Source organism: Pholcus phalangioides, unplaced genomic scaffold (assembly GCF_987345545.1).
Source record: "Pholcus phalangioides strain wild (caught in Gottingen) unplaced genomic scaffold, Ppha-v1.0 ptg000004l_1, whole genome shotgun sequence".
NCBI lineage: Eukaryota > Metazoa > Arthropoda > Arachnida > Araneae > Pholcidae > Pholcus > Pholcus phalangioides.
The window spans coordinates 18,192,864-18,215,562 of record NW_028301597.1 but is presented as its reverse complement, the minus strand read 5'-3'; the positions used below and the strand labels follow the sequence as shown (position 1 = coordinate 18,215,562).

The 22,699-nt window shown below is 38.0% G+C and overlaps 1 protein-coding gene across 2 annotated transcripts; it reads left to right on the top strand.

Annotated features, from left to right (window-relative positions):
- The first annotated feature begins 301 nt into the window (after positions 1 to 301).
- Positions 302 to 21,876, top strand: LOC149086689 (uncharacterized). Of its 2 annotated transcripts, XM_089231044.1 has the most exons (6): positions 422 to 633; positions 4,288 to 4,505; positions 8,809 to 8,977; positions 12,267 to 12,380; positions 19,478 to 19,591; positions 21,671 to 21,876. In XM_089231044.1, exons 1-6 carry the CDS (start codon positions 558 to 560, stop codon positions 21,820 to 21,822), a joined length of 843 nt encoding a protein of 280 aa, XP_089087170.1. In that variant the 5' UTR covers positions 422 to 557; the 3' UTR covers positions 21,823 to 21,876. The 2 variants fall into 2 exon arrangements, with proteins under 2 accessions (XP_089087171.1, XP_089087170.1); XM_089231045.1 differs by lacking the exons at positions 19,478 to 19,591; positions 21,671 to 21,876 and adding an exon at positions 18,093 to 18,333 and having other exon boundaries at positions 302 to 633.
- Positions 21,877 to 22,699: the final 823 nt, after the last annotated feature.

Here is a 22,699-nt window from a genome sequence, read left to right as displayed (position 1 = left end):
AAAGCTGCAGATGGCATATCATCCATCAAGGGTATATTATCCACTCTAATGGAATCCGATGTTTCTTCAACGCATAATCCGCGAATTTTAAGCAGGAAACTATAGTACGTATTTTCAGGTTTTTTGAAGTTACCATTACAATGAGAAAATTTATTTATCTTTGAATGTGTGTGTGTATGTGCACCTTCAGTAATTCACGCAAAATGGCTTGGTAACACAGTCGTATCAATTTTGATGGAATTTCCGGCTTTTGTATTCCACTTCCTCCCATATTCCAATATTTCTCAGTCAAAGGATAACCAGACTTTGTTTATCACATCGCGGGAATAATAGAAAACTTACGAACATAGGTGACATATCGGTATCAGCATTTCGATAACGTACACAACGTTGGTTTCCGATATCAACCTTATGTGAGCGTTTATCAGTCCAGTCAAGGTATAATTCCTTCCATTGCTACACACACGGGAACAGAATTAAGAATAGGTAGAAAAAAAAAAACATCTGAATACATCGTGTATTAAACAGGATACTCCTTACTCCAGAACGAAGCAAGTATGGGTGGACTCTATTCCTCGATTGCATTTTTATTTTTTGTGGTACATTTCTGTGATGCTGGGAAAATGAAAACCTGTAAGTAATCTATCTGTACTACAATATTATGCATAGTAAGAAGAAAGAACCTGTAAAATAAATTTTATAGGTAAAGAGCGGATTATATACGTTATAAACACAACAAGAATTTTTCAGTCTGGTTTATATGCCGCTGTGTTTTAAATATATATTTTCAACCTTTTTAAGAGGTTGGAATAAAAACAAATATTTTTTTTTGAAAATTGACGGCTTTTTTCTGAGCCTAAGATATCAAGGAAACAGATATTTTCAGGATATTAAACTGAGGTGAACTCGGAAAGAAACGTCATATCAAAGACAATATCTGTTTCCTTGATATCTTGGGCTGAGGAAAAAAGCCGCCTATCTCTCTATTCTATAGTTTCCCAACCTTTTTCGTCCCATCGCCCCCTTCTTCAGAAATTTTTTTCTCCCATCGCTCCCTAACGCAATCTAACCCATACGATCCTATGTTATACTCGTAGCTTCTACCGCCCCCCTGGAACTTTCTATCGCTCCCAAGGGGGCGTTACCGCCCACGTTGGGAATCACTGCTCTATACCATCCCACCTGGAGGCTTACCAGTCAGGTGGTTACTACGGCATATGCCGTCGAACCGATTTTTAATCTAATTGTTCAAATTTTTGAAAACTAATTAGCAATTATTTCAATCATCATAATTTTTGTTGATGATTTAAAAAAAACAGTTAAGAACACGAGAGAGTCAGTTTAAATGTATTTAGCCGTCGATAGCTCAGTTGGCAGAGCGGTGGACTGTAGTTTAAATGTATTCATAAAAAATTTTGATCAGAAAAATTCATTTTATTAGCTTCAAACTTTTATAAAAGGAAAAAGGAGAAATCAATTGGGTCAGCTGACTGGTTAAGATGCTACTAATGCCTCTATTTACACCACAATGCGTGAAATAAGGAAATCGGGGTCTACAGTGGTGTAGATGGTAACATGCTTTTCCAGTTTGCAAGAGAGCCTTTATTCGAGTCCTGGCGAAGAACAGATGACTCTTTTTCCGAATTTCCTCGGCATAATATCCAAAAAACATCTTGTAGGAAAAAAAATCTACATTTTTTTTTTCCTACAAAAAAATTACAAACAGCTCCGGCAATCCCCTAAAATTCCATTATTGATGAATCAAACGTTTAAATACGGATTATACGTCACTTCAGACTATTAAAGAATTTTTTTTTCCCTCAAAATAATGAAATATTGGCATCTCCGGATTATACGCAATTGCGGATAAAACGCAGGAAATTACGTTGAACATAGTGTAATCCATAAGTATTAATCAGCTTGGTTAAATATCACGTAATAATAGTTTCATCTACTGTATAGGTGAATGTTGGAAAACTACATCATGGCGTACTTCGGTTTTATTCGGTCGAAATGTTCTGAATGGAGGATTCAGCGATTCATTCGAATGTGGTGGTCGCCGCTGTGGTGGTCGAGTGGTTATAGTGACGGACTCGCGATGCGAGGATCCGGGTTCGAACCCCACAGTGGTGGTCGGCTGAAGTTGGTTTTCTGTGGTTCCCAACTTCAAGGCGCAAATGCGAGCCGATCTCCCCGTTAAAAAGTCTCGCCACAGAGAGCAACAGTCCTACAACGATAAATCATTCAATCATAACACTTCACTCATAGTTAGAAAAACTAGTGGCAGATGGCAGCACTACACATAACAAGCATTACAGTGAAACAACAAAACTTCACGTCAGGTTTCACTACACGCACATTCCCGCATGTACCGATTCGTTGGGGGGTCACGGGAATTTTTTACATCAGGGAAAAAGACTCAAAAACAGTCGATAGATGTTGTTGGTACGAGCGACTTCGATGGAAATGTGCAAATAATGGCGATGTCCCGTATTTTCCAATATTTCGAAGGCCAATTTCCCGTATTTTACTCGAGGAAATATGGTCATCATAGGTATCAGCGATAAATCCTCAAAAACGTTTTTTGAAACAGAAGGGGAGGGGGGGGGGAGATGAGTACAGTAAGATTTCTCTTCCCTAATTTTTGAAGGAAAAAAATTCGTCACGCTGCAAGAATGAATATTTTTACAGGAAGACGATAAAAGGGGGGGGGGAAATACTGTTCATAGGCTACAATGAAGCTTCGCGTTGATGAGAAAAAAGGTAAAGAAAACCGGGAAAGAGCAGGAATGAATATCTTTCATTTGCGTTGAAACCTCACTACAATGATACTCGATATAGCAATAAATCCCTCTACAACGATATTTCTGCATATCTTGTTTGAAATTGCCTGCAGTTCAATGTTAAACTCCTCCCGATACAGCAATATCCTCTACTTTGATAAATTCCTTTATAACGATATTTTTTAAGAGATTTTAAAATTGCCAAAACGATATTTTTTCCGTCCTCAAACACGGCATTACACTATAAAAGTTTGATAAAAGATCTTTTACAAAACTTTTATAGCGTAATGTTGACCTGAAGCGCACACACACAGACAAAATCGTAAGGGACCGGGTGTATTTTCAAAGTTGTGCATGTTTCCGCGCTATCAAAATTTGTTTATGAATGAAAATCAGTGGCGACAGTTCTCGGATTCGTGAAGATATCAGATGTTTCCGGAAGAACAAAAAATGTGTGTGCGAGCGATAAATAAAATTAAATCCACGTTATATGTGTATTTTAAATACTTTCCGCGCGCGCTACATAAAGAGGTATTTTTTTACATAAACAAAATCTATAAGGAATTCGATGATTCAAAGACCTGATGTTAATAAAGTTAATTTTTATGGTTTGCTGCCAATGCATATCTGTGCAAAAAGCATAATGAGAGACAATTGACTTGAAGAAGAGCTTTTTTTCCACCAAAGTAGCGAAACCAGATTTAATTACCAAGTATCACAGGAGCTCCATCAATGAAAATTGAATGAAGTTTCTCTTTCCATTCAAAATTTTGTCTGGGGAACAAAAAATGTTTTTAACATTTCGGAAACATCGATAATCTTTGTAGTTTCCAAACGATACTCACAAAATAAGGATTCTACTTCCATGACCCCAACACACACATAGCGAACAAAAACAAGAAACTGGCAACATTGAGAGTTGTCTGAGGGATTGAGAGAGTCTGTAGTTTCAAGAAAATGGCGAAGCTGTCAATTCCTCGATGAAATTATGAATACACTTGATTTCGTTCAGTGTACGGAAAAATGTATTTAGTTGAATCCTCTCTCAATCAAGCTCACGGACCCTCGGTTAAGAAACCATGCTCTACAATATTTTTTCTTGGTCTCAATAGTAAGTATATCGAGGTTTCTCCGTGCACTATAAATTTACTATGGAAGGGCTTGTGGAAAATTCTAACATAAGATGGGGTCCACCAAAGAACGGTCGATTCAAGACCCCTTGAAACTGAAATTACTCAACTTCGGTGGAAGAACCAAACAGAATAAATACGTAAAGCTCTTTGAGAAGGAATTTTGAAAAATTCCAGCACCTCGGTTTATCTGGAACCTCAAACTTTCGAGAATCGTATTATCGAGATTCTGTTGTATATGAAAAATATTAGTCTTATATATATATATATATTCAAAAAAAGATGTGTAACTTTTTTTCTCCCACTTAATTCTACTACGCCATTAAAATTTCTATGAATGAACACATTTGAATATTTCTGCCTCCTTCTTCCAGTTTACATGCCCAAAGCATGTTATAACATGGCCACACAAAATTTGTTCGTCGGCACTCCTTACGACGGTTATAGCTCGACAGGAATTCTGAAGCTGGATGGAATATTTTACGAAGAAAACATGGCATGTTACACGACACTGAACACGCAAGGTGCAAATATAACAGTGACGATTCGGTGGCTAGACATGAGAGATAATAATTGCCAGGACAAACTGACGGTAAGGTGCAATCAAACAATTGCATTATCATACATATTATTTTTAACTTTCTGTGAATGCTTGTGTGAATGTTGAGCTCACTTTTAAGGAAAGTGGGAGACGTGCACTATTTTTTCGTATAAACATGCAAAATTCGATTATGATCTGTCGAATTTACTCGGACTATGGGACTACTCTTAATTTTTGTTCATAAAACATTTAAAGAATAAAATCAACTCCCTGCTTCAGTGCAGTGGGCTTCATCGGAGGGGTGTGTATGCACTGCCGTCTCAACACCAATGCATCTTGGACAAAATGCCGTTCAGGGGCTTCCGTAGTTAACTGAAAGTAACAGCGTCAATATTTACTTAATCCCGAAAATCATGGCATTACAGCATATCATGTAAGTTGCCCCCCAATGCACATGAGACTCAGGACTCATGCGTTGAGATAGCTTTGATTCAATGCAGGAATTAGTATTATCGGAGGCAGATCTTCAACATGATACTCTGTAACATAAAATTCAATAGCATTTACCATCTTCACCTCAAATAGCTTTGAGCCATGAAGATAGACTCGATTTCTTAAATATGTTTACATTAGAGGAATGCAGGTACCTGGGGAATAAGATTGAAGTGTTTAAAATTTACAACGGGATGGATAGGATAGGCCATACATTAATACACCGTGAAGGGGCCATTCAAGTATTACAAATACAAATACAACGCCACAACAGCCAAATTGCCCAACGAGGTGGCTGACTTAAGAACATCATGGATCCCCGAGCCATTTTTTGGAGGCCCTACCTACTACTGCTACACCACACATGCACCCCGTCCACACACCCCCCGCGGAACCCCCAACGAATCGGTACATGCGGAAATGTGCGTGTACGTGAAGTTTTTTTTGTTTCTCTGTAATGCTTGTTATGTGTAGTGCTGCCATCTGCCACCAGTTTTTCTAACTATGAGTGAAGTGTTATGATTGAATGATTTATCGTTGTAGGACTGTTGCTCTCTGTGGCGAGACTTTTTAACGGGGAGATCGGCTCGCATTTGCGCCTCGAAGTTGGGAACCACAGAAAACCAACTTCAGCCGACCACCTTTGTGGGGTTCGAATCCGGATCCTCGCATCGCGAGTCCGTCACTATAACCACTCGACCACCACAGCGGCATTACGTAAGCAGATTTTCAGCCATTTTTGACCCCTCCCCCACCTTGTCAACAAAAGTCAGCAAAACACTGACCCCCCCTCCTCCCTGTCAGCAAAATTTCGTCAGCAGCTTAGAATATTTCATATCTTCAAAAAGGGTTGATTGATGACGTAAGCAACCTTCAAACCCCCCTCCCCACCCTTGTCAAAGCCAGCCTTGTAAAACCCATTAAAAGCCAGCAAATCCGAAACCCCCCTTCCGATGCTGACTGCTGACGTAATACTTGAATGACCCCCCCAATCGGTGACAACCGAGCGACACTAACCGCCGTATTCACCGACAGAGTTTAAACTACAATCGCGGTTGAAGGGATTGGGGATCGATACGGATTGGTTTAATTCAAGATTTTTACCAATCCGTGTCGATCGCTAATCCTTTAACTTGCGGTTGAAATTTAAACTCTGTCGGTGAATACGGGCATAACGGTAGAGCATGCATGCTAAACTCATGACCCCGTGGGCAAAATGTGGCCCTCTGATTCATTTGATGTCGCCCGTTATTTCCAACTCAAGTTTGCGGAAACTAAGTTGAGACGACTAAGTTCAGTTTACGACGACTTAGATGACCCGGTTGCTCTTCCGCATAATTTCAGTGGCCAGCGGCACATTTAAAGACCAACTGAGGGACCACAGGCATATTCACTGGGTGTCCTGCGTCATAGGTCCAGATCACTTAAAGAAACCACTGCATATTTACAGGAAAAACCAGACACTCCGGCGTTACTATTCCTATGAAAGTACTAACGTAAACTGCATATTTACAGATAATCTAAGTGACCCGCGGCATATTTACAGGTCACTTGTCATATTTTCCTGCGGCATAGTTTCAGATCACTTAAACGGCCAGCGGCACATTTACAGATCATTTGAGTGACTCGCGGTGCAGTTTCACATCACTTCAGTGGTTCGGGCGATATTTACAGATTACTTGAGTTACCATCAACACAGGTTTTGAGAATTTAAGCGGTCTTCGGTGCCGTTCCACATCACTTACGTTACCCACGGTACAGCTCCGGGTCACTTAAGCTGCCCACGTCATATTTCCAAGTCATTTTAGTGATCCGTGGCATCTTCACATAACACGTTAGTGACCTGCGGTGTTGTTTCAAATTATTCCAGTGGACCGCAACACGTTTTCAGACAATGAAGTGGCACGTACTCACTCTCCTAAATGTTGAGCATCCTTGCTGTAGAGCAGAGGTTGCCAGCTGCTAATCAGCGGGCCACATGCGGCTCGAAAGATATTTTGTGCGGCCTGCGAGCAGGTAAACGTACTGCATATTTAAATTGATTTTCTCACCATTATTTAAACCACCATTTTCCACAGCATACCTGATCAGCAGACTATTTACATTCATTATTTATAGTGACGATAGTAATTAACTATGTTCTCATCACACTGCTTCTTCGTATACATACCTATTGCTCTTAAAATTTAGGGGCATTTTTAGACCCACTTCTTTCTGCCACCTCATTGGAGCCCCGTTCACATGTACAATAAAACATCCCGGGAAGTTCCCGGTAACGAGGATTTTCGCTACAAACCGTTCACATGACGTCAAGTTTATGCCTGTAATCCCTTCTTTCCGGAAGTCGTCACTGGTTACGTAGGTTGAACGGAAGTGATTGATTCAAGATGGTTGGTGAAGGAGCTTATAGCAGTTTTCGCGGCGCAAAGGATTATGGGAGAGAAGGTCGGTGTCGACCTCCAATCCACCCCAAGAAAGATGGGCTTTTTTTGATAAGCTTCTCTCCCACCTTTTTCTTCCCTACGAGGGGAAAAAAGTTGTCATGCCGGTAATTACCACCAAAGCGACCCCCAATCTTGCACATGTGAACGGGGCTTGGGAAATGCCTTTTTATGGCCTCTGCATTTGTAACTTTGATGTTCTTCTCACAGTGACGAAACATTTTCTGAGTGGACGCCAACTCACAACGAAACCTTGAAATCACAACCGACTATATATAGGCTACGCAGGCCATAATAATTCCAAAGAGAGCAAAAATGTATCATATGGGATGATCGGGTTCGTATTGTGCCGTTGATCAAGAGAGTTCCACACTCAGACACGATGATTATTTGTGTCAAAAACAGAGAAGCAGTCATCTCTTTCGACATAGCAGGTTGGTGGCATTCCACGTGAAAACGGACTAACTCTCAAAATACCGATATTCTGTTCCAAGAAGGTAACTCAAGTAATAAGAATACGTGTATCGCAAATCTGGTTCCGTGTAATGTTATGAACATCTAAGAGCTCCAGGTAATTGTGCATGTACGTATCCGTTCACATCTGCTGGTAGTCTGCCTGGTCCATGCGAAGCTAGTATATATTATTTTGGTACCATTATGTGCTTGCCCATTTCGAATAGTCAGTACTATCCACACGGTGACTTTTGGCGCATACTTTCCATCCCAATAATAAAACTCCTCTCTTAATCTGTCGGTGCGTGAATATTCCTTGAGCGTCTATTCGACCCGTGCGGCCCCACCCCATGTCAGATAAGGAGCAAGGGGTACAAATAATTTCAGAAAAATGTAGAAAAAATGTTTTGTCTGTAAAATTCAAGCTGCGGATGTAATCGAATGGTCTTGTTCCCAAAAGAAACAGTAATTTTTGATGCATTGCATCTAGCTGGGAACCAGAAAAAAAATGTATGTACAGTATATCGTTTATGAAGAAATGGAGCCCAATTTTAATGACTAAATTGACCGTGTTTCACCGCATTACTTATGGCGGACACAAATTTGAGAGTTTTCTGGGTAATTTAGTGTTGCTGCTTATATACCGGAGTGTTGGCCCCTAACGAGACCCATGACGCTGCAGCTCTGACCATTATGTTGGCCCTTGAACAGTGAGAAGTTGACTACCCCTGCTGTAGAGCATCATGGTGGGCGTTTTGAAGTAGTTTATCACTGTCGAAGCCTCCTAGAGTGTCTACATATGTATGAGGGTGTCACTGTTTCACTTGGCGGCCATATCTGAAGGCTGAGAAAACCAGGTATTCCATATTATCTCCGACTATGTCATATAGTCCTTTCACTTTCTACACTACATGAATAAATCATTTCTAAGATATTAAACTGCTACTGATATTATTTATTGTTTTCAGTTGATGTTTGGAAATCAGTTACCAATCAACTTCTGCGGTACCATGAAGAAAGGAGAGATTAGATATGTCTCAGGTCCACCACCGGTCACCGTTGGTTTTTTCTCCGGGCCACGATCAACATTTGGAATTCTCAAAAGTGGATTCGAAATTTTATTCACCAGTACTTTCAGTGAGTAACTTGCCACAACGATTCTGATCCCGGGGGGGGGGGGGGGGGACTTTACAATTATAATAATAAACTATAAAAAAGTTTAAGTATACAAGTCTGTTTTATAAGTTTATACACAGTAAGAAAACTGCCACAAACAGAAAACTAGATAAAATCCGGTGAAATCAATGTATTTCTCGACAAATTAAAATGAGATAAAACCTCGCGATCGTTTGAATAAAAAAGGTCTATTCCTATTCAATTTTATCCTTTTATAACGGATAAAGTTTCGAAACGATCACGAAGTCTATTTCACAATTTGATTTCAATAATTATAATTTATTATTATTGTTATTAATCTTATTATCGCAGGCTATCACTTTTAGGGTCTTTTTCATCTTAGACCTTTTTGTTTAATTTTAGCCTTTGATAACAAAACCCTTAAGCCCTGTTTAAATGAGAAACAGAAAAATTGAAAAAAAATTTCGGCCCCACCGCTTGTCAGATGAGGAGCAAGAGATAAAACTAATTTCAGAAAAATATAAGGCAATTGTAAAATGTAAGACAAAAACTTAAACTATCATCCGGGTTGCGGATGCTAGAACTCCCAATGCTACCGCAATATTGCACGTGTAAACGGAGCTATAGAGTTTCGAAACTATCGTAAGGATTTGTCTCATAATTTGGTTTTAATTTGTCAAGAAATACGTTGATTTCACTTGGTTTTATTCATCATGTGGCAAAGTATTTGCTGTGTCTTTATAGTTTAGAAAGCTATAAAAACACAGCCACACACCACTTTGTAGAAGTGTAAAGATGTATTGACGCACTCACTTATCTTGAAGAAAAACCCCTTTATTCCCCTTCCCTAATTATTTCTGCAAATGGGAGCAGATTATGCTCACGCGCGCGTTCCTGGCAATTTTCATATTCCCAGAAAAGGTAAAATGGTCTGTCCGCTAAAATAAAATGTTCAATTAACCATTCCAGACTTTCGTAACCATTTGTCCCTCATAAACGTATGAACTTCCGAGCCAAATTTAATATTTCGTTTTTAAAGGTTGATTACTGGCAAAACCGGTGAACCTTTTTCTTCAAAACGATGTGGTCGACATCTTTGGGTTGAGGTTAATACATAATTTTTGTGATCATCGCCATTTTTCATCTGATGCAGAGATATTTTCTGACCAAATGTCATTCTTACAATCCACTTCACTGTAGTCGCAGTTGCTGTGCGTGGTCTTCCACATCGTGATTTTGGCTCGGAATCTAGATTACTGGCTAGTACAGAGTAAATACTTCAAGACCATTGTAAAGCATTTGAAATTTCGTTGACATCCTTGGATTTCATTTTCAGCTTAAACGATTTGCAAACCTGTCTTGGTTTTTCGACGACTTCTACATTTTAATTCAGTGGTGAAATCAGTAATTCTGCTTTTATATCACGCGTTTGACAAGTAATCTTGATCATCCAATCACACAAAGACATTAATTTGCATAAAATAGCGTTTGTGTCTAAACGCTTGATTTGCATAAAATGGCGTTTGTGTCTAAACGCTTGAAGCACTTGTTTTTCATACTTTTGGAAACTCAGTATCAAATTTCGAAAATATAAATACAATGTGTATGTAGCCTTGTGTGTGTATAAAATGAATCTCAAAAGATTTTTTGTTGCTTCAACTGGTTTTCTTTGTCTGTTGCAATTTACTTACTGCGACTAAACTTTTGAAACAGAACGTAAGTGGATTTGTCTTCGATTTTTAAGGCCTTTCCTTTCCGTGTATGAGTGAAAACTGATTATAAAACTTTAACAGAAATTTTAAGTTTTACACTCACCATATGGAGCTAAAGATTGTTTCTAAATTCAATTTGTTGCATCTATTACGGGTTGTTTCAGGAACGATTCTCGAACTTTGAAATGACAATTTTCAAACAGTGATAGATAGGAAGATGGAAAGTGGTACGTTTGATGGGCAGGCCTGGAATTATTTTTTTTTAAACCAGATTGTAAAATTTGTTACAATTTTAACTAACAGATGGCACCACAGTTATTCTTTTCACGATTTCTTTCTCTGGAACCATTTGAAGATCATTGTTTACAGCACGAGTTCTTAAATGCTGTATCAGCTTGAACGGTTCATCTGTGAGACATATGCGGGGCCGTAACTAGTCATTTCTGTGTCCTGTACAAGAATTTAAATTTAGGCCCCTTCTGGGCTCCCCTTCAGAGTGGACCCTTTGCGGGTGCACCTGTCTAGTTACGGCCCTGAGCATATGCAACCATTGCATTACTACAACAAGACATTGCAGGAAATTGGCTTAAAACTGCACTCTTCAGTTTTGTCGTACGCTTGCTGGAAAGGCGACCATTTGGAATCCATCGCAATGTGATTTGACCCATATACTCCATGACTCCCACGACTCCGCAAATATTTGCGGAGGAAAATATCCCCGACTGTGTTGAGCACAGAACATTTTGTTCTATCGCCCTTTTTCTTTAGAATATTTTTTTCTCATCGCCATCCAACTCAAGCCAACCCATAGGATTCTATTATATAGCTACTAAACCAGACATGCGCGTCGTCCATATTTTTCCGCGGAACTTCTAACGAATTGGTACATGTTGGAATGTACGAGTCCGTTTTGTGAACCTAAAGCAAAGTTTATTTCTGCGTAATGCTGGTTATGCATATCATAAGATACTCATATTTATTAATGCGGCGTAATGCTGATGTAATGTTGCCATCCGCCATCAACTTTTCTAACCCTGAGTGAAGTGTAATGAATGAAGATTTTATCGTTGTAGGTCTGTTGCTCTCTGTGACGGGACTCTTAAGCAGGAAGATCTGCTCGCATTAGCGCCTTGAAGTTGGGAACCACAGAAAACCAACTTCAGCCGGCAACCGTTATGTCGACGGTGGGGTATGAACTTATGATATAGCAACAGACTCTACCACCTCCACCCCCTCCCGGATCATACCATCACCCCCCCCCACCCCCAGTGGGATTACTTCGGGTAACATAACACCTAATTATGACACTATATATTAGACAAACTTGTAACTAATTTCTCAAGCCGGTTTATGCTAAATTCCAGGCCCGCTCATCAAAAACGGACTACTTGTTTTACTTTATTATCTATCATTGTTTTCAAGATAACTCATTTCGAAGTCAGAGAGGCTTTTTTGAAACACGATGTACTGTGAGATATACGTCTATAATGCATTTGTTTACTCTGTGTTTCTTTTCATCACCTTTGTTTTGGCTAGACTGTCCAAAAATCGATTAAAAAAATCACAATTACTTTTAGGACCACCGTGCTATGGTTCGACGTTTGCGTGTCAAGGGAAACAATGCATCAGTAATCAATTGAAATGTGACTCATACAATAACTGTGGAGACAAGAGCGATGAAAAAGGCTGCGGTAAGTCAATTTTTTTATCCTGATAAAAATCAGATATAAAACCAAGTTTTGACAAAAGTTTCGGCTTTGAAAACACAACTAGTCATTCCCTATGCATTTCGGTGCGCTGAACGCGAATGTAACCATAAAAAAAAACTGTATTGGGTTAAGGTTTTCTCTGAAATATTATATACAGTGGATCCCACTTATAACGTGAAGAAAATGGACGTTCCTCATTGAGAAGCGTTGTAAGCGGGAAAACGATTTAAACTGGAAATCTTAATGAAAATTAGTTAGAGAGAAATAAGACGGGCGTGGTAGCCCAGGTCGATAAGATACTTGCCTAAAGTATCGAAGGATGTTTAGAGGTGTCGCGAGTTCGATACCCGGTTCGTCCTTATCAGAAACTTTCCCGACATGGACGAACAAACTTTCCTGACATAAACAGGGGTACAATGACACGGTGAAATGACCACAGAAAAAAGATTGTTGCTGCAGGGAGTTCACATCGAGATGCACCAATCTGTCGGTGAGTATAAACAAAGAGGCTGCCATTCGGAATAGGCAATGAATTTTAGATCCCGGTCTAATTAGCCCTCGTGTGCAGAAAATAACTGTGGTGCGACAAAAATGATCAAATGATAGGGATGGGAACACGAAAATATGTCGTTCACTTCATGGTCACTACCTCCAACAATCGAATCTTCTTCCTGGCACGTGTTCGCATGTTGGTCATGACTCGTGTTGGAGTTTACTTTTTACAACAACGAATGCAGAGGCAGCTGGAAGAATAAAATAACCGGGAAAATATGAAGTTCGTAAAATATGGATTTAATAGAAACGAGAGTTCGTGAAGTAGAGCAGATTTTAATATAAGCTCTATGGCATGCTGCATTGGCGTACGCAAAGGAGGGGGGGGGGGGTTTGGGATTCTAACCCCCTCCCCTCCTTGGGCCAAAATTATAGTGTTATTTTGCAGGAAAAAAAAGTAAACCCCCGCAGAAGGAAAAAAAAATCTGAAACCCCCCCCCCCCAAGAAAATTCTGCGTACGCCTATGGCACGCTGTTCGGGACAAAGAAATAGTTCGTAAAAAAAAAGAACGTGTTCGCAAATTGGACGTTCGTAAAATCAAGCGTTAACTGTATATTGTTGACCGAAAAACCATCTCTATAGAAAATAGTGTTACATAATGCTCATAAAAATACGGTTGTCATTGATCAGAGGCTGATATCTTCTCGGTTTTGTCTTCCATGATTACCACATTTCCTTTTCACGTATATTTATTGTTGTTGAATTTACGATAGCAGAAATTACGCTATTCCATGTACTATAAACGCGAGCTACATCGGCCCATTTCTTAAAAATTTCAAATTCACTTTCCAATATAAACCCAATATTATTACTGCTTTTAAGTTCTGACAACCTTTTTTGTATCGGTAGGCCATCTTGTATTATGCATATGTAAATAGAAATCAGACTTTTTTTAACTAAAGCTAATTAAAAAAAATGAAACATTTTGGATCAATATTACCTCTGTATGTAGGTAACTTTGGCCCACTTCACATTTCTTTCTACATCTTAAAACATTAAATGAATACATAATGTATTTCTTGAACTTCGGCTCGTAATAAAATTTCAATTTTTGAAAGAAAACTTATATTGATCATAAAAATAACAATATTTAATATTTACATGTTATTTTGAAATTTTTGCTTAAAAATCTTATTTTACAAATTGGCAAAAAAGACCTCTTTTAACAGGCTTTGGGAGGTCAATTATTAGGAACCCACAGTCATACATTTTTTCCAACGTGAATAGCAAATGTTAGTTCTTTCTCGGCACTAAAGACCTTGGTTTGGTAAAAAATTAATTTTTAAGTTTGTTTTTAATAGTGTTTCAAGACACTTTGAAGCAGTGTTTCCCAAAGTGGGCAATATTGCCCACTGGAACGGTCCAGGGGAGCGATAGAATCCATGAGTATAACATAGGACCTTCGATTGAGTCAGGGGAGCGATGACAGAAAAAATATTTTTGAAGAAGGGGACGATTGAACAAAAAAGTTTGGGAAACTATGCTTTAAAGCATAGTTCCTAAACTTTTTGTTCAATCGCCCCCGTCTTCAAAATTTGTTTTCTCCCATCGCCCCCCCCCCAACGCAATCCACCCCATAGGAACCTATGTTATATCCGTAGCTTCTACCGCCCCCCTGAAACATTCCATCGCCCCCAAGGGGGCGTTAACGCCCATGTTGGGAATCACTGCTTTAAAGTTATCCGCAGCTTGCCTTTGGGTTATTTCAACAGATCTAATTGCATCTAAACAGTTTAAAGTAGGTGGTCATTGCTGTAGTATGCATAACTTCAAGTTCGAGGATAACGCTTCTATTTGTACGTCATCTTACCAGCCTGGAAGCAAAAACTTGGAATAGGAAAGACATTTAAAAAAGGAACATAATTATTCAATGCATAATTATGTTTCCAAGTGTATTCACAAACAAATTACCAAAGGTTGCAAAAATACCGTCCCCTTTTGGCTCATGAAAAGTTTGGGCTAAAGTAGGGCGTATTTTTGAAATTTTACCAGAGCTTAAATTTTCAATTAATGTTCTCGGAAAAAATGAAAAATTAAACGAAATGTTAATCGTACTACAGCTGAGAGCATTTGAATTGTGCCAGCTATTCGTGAACTACCTAATGCACTCAGAAACTTTGCATTGTACCGCTTACTTGACAAAACTACAGAAACTAATTTAAATTTTTTTTAGGAAATTAGAGTACCTTTTATTATTTTATCGTTTTGAGCCAAAGAAGGATCCGCGTTTACGGAAATTGAAATGAACTGAACCGAAATAGACACCCATGTACAATAAGGTATTTTCATACAAGAACCAATTGTCCTGGGTTGCAACTCTATTGCAGGCTATCATTCATTGATTTAAAATTAATTAAAATTTGAAATGAAATTAATTTTGAATTTGAAATGAAGAAAATGACTTGGTGAAGTATAATAATACACTGCTGGCCACCCAAATTGCAACACCAAGAAAGACAAGAGATATCGCAACAATATTTATTTTGTAGATAACATGCTGACCAAGCATCAAATGATTAAATTTATAGACTTCTGTGAAGTGTGGTTCCTGCCAAAATCAGTAGCCAGAGTAGCCGCCATTGTTGGAGATCACCGCTGCCACACGCCTCGGCATTGATTCAAAGAGACTTTGGATGTGTTCTTGGGGTACAGCAGACCAAGCAGCTTCCACGCGTTGCCAAAGTTGATCTGGTGTGGCAGCTGGGGATGTAATCTGGGTCAATCGTTGAGCAACCATGGACCACATGTTTTCTATCGGCGAAAGATCCGGAGAGCGAGCTGGCCAGGGAAGAAATTCAATCTGGCGATTGACGAAGAACCTTTGGACAATGCGTGCCACGTGTGGTCGCGCACTATCCTGTTGAAATATGGTTGTGGGCAAGCCCTGAAGGTAAGGAAGGACAACTGGCTCCAACACCTCGGAGATGTAGCGCTGGCTTTTTAAAGTACCGGCAATGCGTACTAGAGGAGTGCGAGAGTGATATCCAATACCGCCCCATACCATAATACCCTGTGCAGGACCAGTGTGGCGGTGCATAACGCAGCTGTTAAGCATCCTCTCTCCACGGTGTCTCCAGACTCGAATCCGACCATCGTGGTGTTGCAGACAGAAGCGTGACTCGTCAGTAAAGACAATTTCATTCCATTGTGCCGTTCACATCCTTCTTTCATCGCACCATTGGCGGCGGAGAGGTCTGTGGTTCTTCGTCAAGGGTAGACGAAGCAATGGACGTCTTGCGAACAGACCACTCTGCTGTAAACGGCGTCGAATGGTACGCGCAGACACTGGGTGATGCGGTACAGACTGAATGTGCTGTGCTATGGTTCGTGATGTGGCTGAGCGATCCGTCACTGCCATACGCACAATACGCCTGTCATCACGTGAAGTGGTGCACTGAGGTGGATGCGATCGAACACGTCGGTCCGTCGTACCCTCCTGCATCCAACGATCACATATCCGCATTACAGTTGTTTGGTTTCGTCCAACACGACTACCGATTTCCCTGAAAGATAATCCACAATCTCGGTAGGCCACTGTCCTTCCTCTGTCGAACTCGGATACTTGATCAAAAGATGATCGCTGTTTTCTACGAGGCATAATTGATCGGTTTTTTTGAAAAAAACCACAGGAAAAACACAATTGCCGTACTTCAAATCGTCGAAATCTCCAAGCCTTAAATAGCGCTTTGAAGTGGCGACAGAGGCGCGCGTGATGTGCGTCTGCGCTGAAATTCTAATCATTTGCATATCTCACCTCCGCTAATGCATGTTGTAAATTTCATATTATTTGCATGCTTCCTTCAGGGTGTTGCATTTACGGTGGCCAGCAGTGTAAATGGCTCGTTACCTATAATATTTGAAGGTACCAAAATAATTTTGCAATTGTAAAAATATTTTCGATTAATAATGACAAGTATGAATTAATACTGAAACCATCTTTGTACTGCATAACGTCCACTTCACGGATTGTTTAGCTTTGCTGTGCGGGTTGATCAGGTTGATTCGAATTGTGTTATTCAGGATTGTCTTTGCAGAAAGTTTTCACGCGATATGTGGTTTCTTAGTTTCATTTTTTTTTGAAGGGTCGTATACATGAAAAAATAAAGAAATTTCTTTTTTTGTACAGTCCCCGTATGTCAAAAATTCCAATTAATGAAATTTAAAATCTGCTCCGAAAAGGCATTTGCAAAAATATTCCATACTTTTAAAAACAATATTGACAAAGAAAAAGTAAGATAACTTACGAACCAATCAATTTTTAAAAGTGGAAAAACAACGTTCGGGTCTTACAGTTAGTAAAGGCATGTGGGAATTAGTCGTAGTAGTAGTTGACATAGGCTGTTAATAAAATTATTGTTAAAAAAAATACCATTTCAACATTGCAATCGTCTTTTCTAACTTGGAATGGCAGCAATAGCAAACATTTCCTGCACTGATATACGTCATTCGCTCTTCTTGATACAATACCTTCCTCTCAAAGTTACAAGCATTCTCTAAGAATTATTGACCTACTGTAAAGTAGAACTGAAAACACACTTATTTCTTTTCACAAACAAATTGTCTTAAAATTCATGATTAAATTAATTTATGTACAGTACAATGTCATTAAATAAATGTCATACCATTTGGAGAATTAACTCCAAATAGCAGGAGTAGGAACCTGCACAAGTAGTAGGAGTTGCGGCTTCTCTCCCTGTGCGCAAAGTGGAAAAAAAATTTCCTTTATTTATTGTGAAAAATAGATGATGAAAGAAATAAAAAAAACTAGAGCATATATTCGTTCGCCATCTGTAAGTTTCATTTTAAGAATTTCATCTCAAGAAAGCAACGATGTCACGAATTCAAATCATCAGTAGATGAGGTTAGGTCACTAAGGCTATCATCTAAAAGCGATGGGAGCAGTTTGAGGGTAAAATAAACAAATTTTGATCTAAAACTTTCCTGAGGAGAGAGGGGTGCAAAACTATATGAGTTACCACCTTTGGTAAAATTTCTTATTTTACATTATGGTAAGAATTCTTTTGCCCTAAAGCTGAATTCATAGAACGATTCTTAAAAAAACAATTTGTTTCCAAATTCGTCGATACATTATCACGAGTGATACTAACAAACTTGATTACTGTATTTTGATAATTTTTCAGGTCTTACCACGGGCGGCTACGTCGGCATAGGATTTGGAGTTATCTTTCTTGTTATTGCAGGAATAGCTTTCTTGTTCTTTTTATGCAGGAGATCGACCACCACAATCATAACAACAACGACGGGAGGACCTGTTTATCGCGTATCTTGATTTGATGTTTGAAAAAAAAAAAAAATTGTTGTCCAGCTGCAATACAGCAGTTGAAAATATTTTCAAAATAAAGTTTACTGTTATTCGTGTTATTGTCAAGCATCATTATTCGTAATTTAGTGTATATATGTTACGGCCTAAGCGTCTTCGTAAAGGGACCGACCTGTTCGCATGTTGACTTATAAAAGTTTCCAGCATAAAAGTTTTCGCGGAGATAGACCCTTGATGGGTATGAGACTGTGTTCCGTGGAACTCTTGTGTTTCACTCTCTGTCTACGTAACGACTGTCCGTGGACTCTTACAATCTACGTAAAATTTTTTCCACGTCAGTTTCGGGGTTCAAGAAAGTTCACTGTCAGTGACTTTTTTTTTTCTTTTCAAAAAACGTCAATCGTTTTTGCGACTTATAGGGAATATCCAGTAAAGTATGGATTATATGGTCACCCAGCTGATTTACAGATAAAACGGAAAATAATAGGAAAATATATAATATTTGTGGCATCTTGCTGTCGCATGGAGCTGGAACCAGCTTCTTGTTTAAAAAGTCAATAAAAAAAACAAATAAAGTTTGACATCAAACAAAAGAATGAATGATGCATTCAAAGGAAAAAAATGCATTAGAACTTCTTAGTTCTATTCTATCTATATTTAAAATGTCCGCAGTTTTTGACCAACGAGCTCGTTAGAAAACTACTGCAATTAACGTTTTCACTGTTGTTTGGCTGTCTAAAATGATCTGAATTTGTTAAAATGCCACTTTTTACAAATGCAGCATCTGTAACAAGATTTTTTTTTGCAAGATCTGCGTGTGTGTGCGCGCGCGTTAAAATGTAACTGTGTATTTTCCCGTGTAAATCTGGCTCCACCAAATTAAATATTAAAAAAAATTCTGATTCTGATTTCGAGGAACCCCAAAAAAGCTCTCACGGAACCCCAAGGTTCCACGGAAATCTATGGACTAGACTGCAATGCCCGGCTACTTCGCAAAACGACCGACCAATTGCTGGCCACTTCTCGATGACGCTAGACATCGGACGTGTAAGATATGCATCTTAATTTCTTCTCACTACACGACATCGCATACATTATAAAGAAATCATTCTATAAAAATCAGAAACATTAATGTTTCCTCCCAAACTTCCCAATTTCATTAGCTTCTTTTTAGTCTTACGCATACAAAAGAATATATTTCGTATCATATACACCTTGTTACATTTTGTTTTAACAATTTTGTAGGAAATAATTGCCCTGATTCAACATTCTCATGCGACGGAGACAAATGCATAAATAATCATTTTAGGTGTGATGGCTACAACAACTGCAACGACATGAGCGATGAAAAAAACTGCGGTACGTTCTTATCTTTTCTAGAATGAGAATTCCATGATCGAGCTCATTGATTCCCAAACGGTTAACCGTGAGATCGGCGAGGTCCATTTCGAGAGTCAATGAACTAACCCCATTTCATTATTTAAAAAAAAATCATGTAGCCATTCATAAATAAATTTTTCATATCCATTAAAGAAAGAAATGTGATAAATATTTTTTCCAAACATTTATAAGGAAACTCATATGCAGTGCGATTCTATATCTTCCAGCAAAATTCGGCGCATTTTATAAAGTACTGTAAATAAAAAAAATACAAGATATACAGAAGACTGGATGTGGTGAAGATATTTATTATTTGAGATGTTAATTTTTTAAGGAAGGAAAAAACTCATCTGTGCCTCTACCGGGAGTCGAACACGGGTCCCTCGATTGCCGGGCGAGTGCTCTGACCACTAAGCTACAGAGGAGATAGTGATTTCCCTTCGCTAGAGCGCATATGTGCCAAACGGAACCGTGGTCAGAGCACTCGTCCGGCAATCGAGGGACCCGGGTTCAACTCGAGGCAGAGATGAGTTTTTTTTCCTACCTTAAAAAAATTAACATCTCAAATAATAAATATCTTCACAAACTCCAGTCTTCGTTATATCTTGTATTAACAAGTGGAGAGCGACATTCATGTCATAAATAAAAAAATGTATGATTCAGTTATTTCATAGAATGCCTAGTTATAATTTCGTGTCTAAATCTAATAAAACATTAATAAGAACTATTCCTACATTGCCCTTAAGATATTAAACATTTTTCACAATAAAAAAATCAACTTAATAATAATAAAAACATAAATCATATTTGACTTCGTTCGAAGCATAGATTACGAAACTATTTTGATGAATGTATTGTAAGAGTACATAAAAACAAAATTTTGCACAAAGTAAAAGAATAATGAAAAAGATACATGATAATTACATTATACTGAGCTTCAAATTAAGTAACTTAATTCTGAACTTTATTCAAAAATATACACAAACGAAAATACATTAGAACACATATCTGATAAATAAATGTATAATAACCTGTGGCAAAATAATTATAATAACCAATTCCTTTAGGCCTGCTTGGAGGACTTTACAGTTTCTTGAGGCTACTATGTGTGTGTGTATTTGTGCAAAATATGTTTGAATTTGTCAAATATATAAAATAGTAATAATAACTGATAGTAAAAGTAAGTTAAAGAGTTCTAAACTAGTAGTTACATCCTCTAACAAATTTTTATTCTGTGAAACAACTCAGTTATACACTTCAACGGTAACATATACATTAATGTGTCTTATCCGCCGATTTTTTTTTTTTTTGAGAAGTTGGAACCGAAATTTAAAAAACTATATATACATATATATATATATATATATATATATATTTTTTTTTTTTGAGAAATAAAAATATTTTTTAAGGACCGTAGATGGCGTATAGCGCGGAATCGATATTATTTTGCTTATATATTTAAAAGTGACAAACCAACCCTTCCATTCCTTAAGATTGTGTCATTGATGTATGAAATTTTCAAGCGCGGGATTATACGCAGCTTCGGACTAGACGATAGTAATTTTCCTCAAAAGCAGCGAGATTCGCTTCAGTGGATTAAATCCGCTCTACCGCGGATAAAACAGAGGGAAAATACAGTAGGCCTTTATTCTGCTGCATGCCTACGCATGATCGGATGATGTTGCTGAATTCAAGATTTCACTAATTAATGAAAATCTTCTCTCCATCTTTTAATAATAGTATCACACATACACACACATTCTAACTTAAATTTTCAAAACATTTCTGCGGTAGTGATAATCAATAAACAAACGAACAGGTTTCGAGTCATATCGATATTCTATCTCTTCGTAAAGTGTTCGCTTTAGTTCCTCGTTTCATCCATGATTTTCTTTGCTTTAATATCAAATATAAAAATTCTTTTAGCAACACATTTTATCCCTTCATAAGTTGGTTCTTTACCATATCGATAAAATTTACCTGCTCTTTATTCTCTAAATCAATCATCTATGAGATTTTACGAGTCTAATATACATCTTTTTTTGCCAATACTTTCAGGCATAGGTTTACCGACCTACGTCGGTATAGGATTCGGATGCTTTTTTCTAGCGATCGCCGCAATAGCTATCTTGTTCGTTTTATACCGGAGATCGACGACCACAATCATAACAACAACCACGAGAAGACCTGTTATATATCGCTTATCTTGATGTTTAACACAAAAATTATGAAAATAAATTTAATTGTTGTTTGCGTTTTTGTTCAATGTGAAAGCTGCTCAATGTATGATTAGTCTATTTATGTATCATAAACACACACAGGACATCAAGAAATCTCGACAAAAAATACTTGTTTTTTTTTTTATATAATCGACGAAATTCCATATTATTATTTATAAACAACACTTGGTAGGAAATCACTTCGAAGGTGCTACAGAGCAAGTCTGCAGTGAATTAAAATGTATTCCTGGAAAAAAAGAGATATTGAATATGGCACGCACACTGTGTGATGAATATACAGTGTGTGATGAATATACAGTGTTCATAGCTAACAGCTGGTACCGCAATTCACTGGCGAAATGTTGATCCTGAGACATACTTATAATTAGAAAAGTATCCAAATAACGTGTAAAACTCATAAGGAAAGGGTCCAAAGATGACATCCTAAAAAAGTTTCGAAAAAAATTATCACTAATTTTACTGCACCAAAATATAAAAATACTCAGCGTAATTATTATGGGTCATTCAAAAAAAAATGCAAATATTAATATTTTGAAAGCCAATTGAGGCCAAGAGAATGAAATTGAAAATCGCTCAACCCTAAAGTCTTAGAGCGACGTACATTCAAACAATAGAAAATTAGATATTACTATAGCCATTAGAATAAGTTATAGTATGAAAGGGAAAAAAGAAGTTTTTTTTATATGTAGATATCGCCAAAAGAAGCGCGAGAGATGATACTGCCATTTTTAATAATTTTTTGTAGCTTTAATAATTGCATTCCGCATCTAATTTTTTGTGTTTCTGGGTGAGATGAATGTACTTAAATTTTTTCATAATTTTTTGAGGATGTGACCTTTTTCACCCT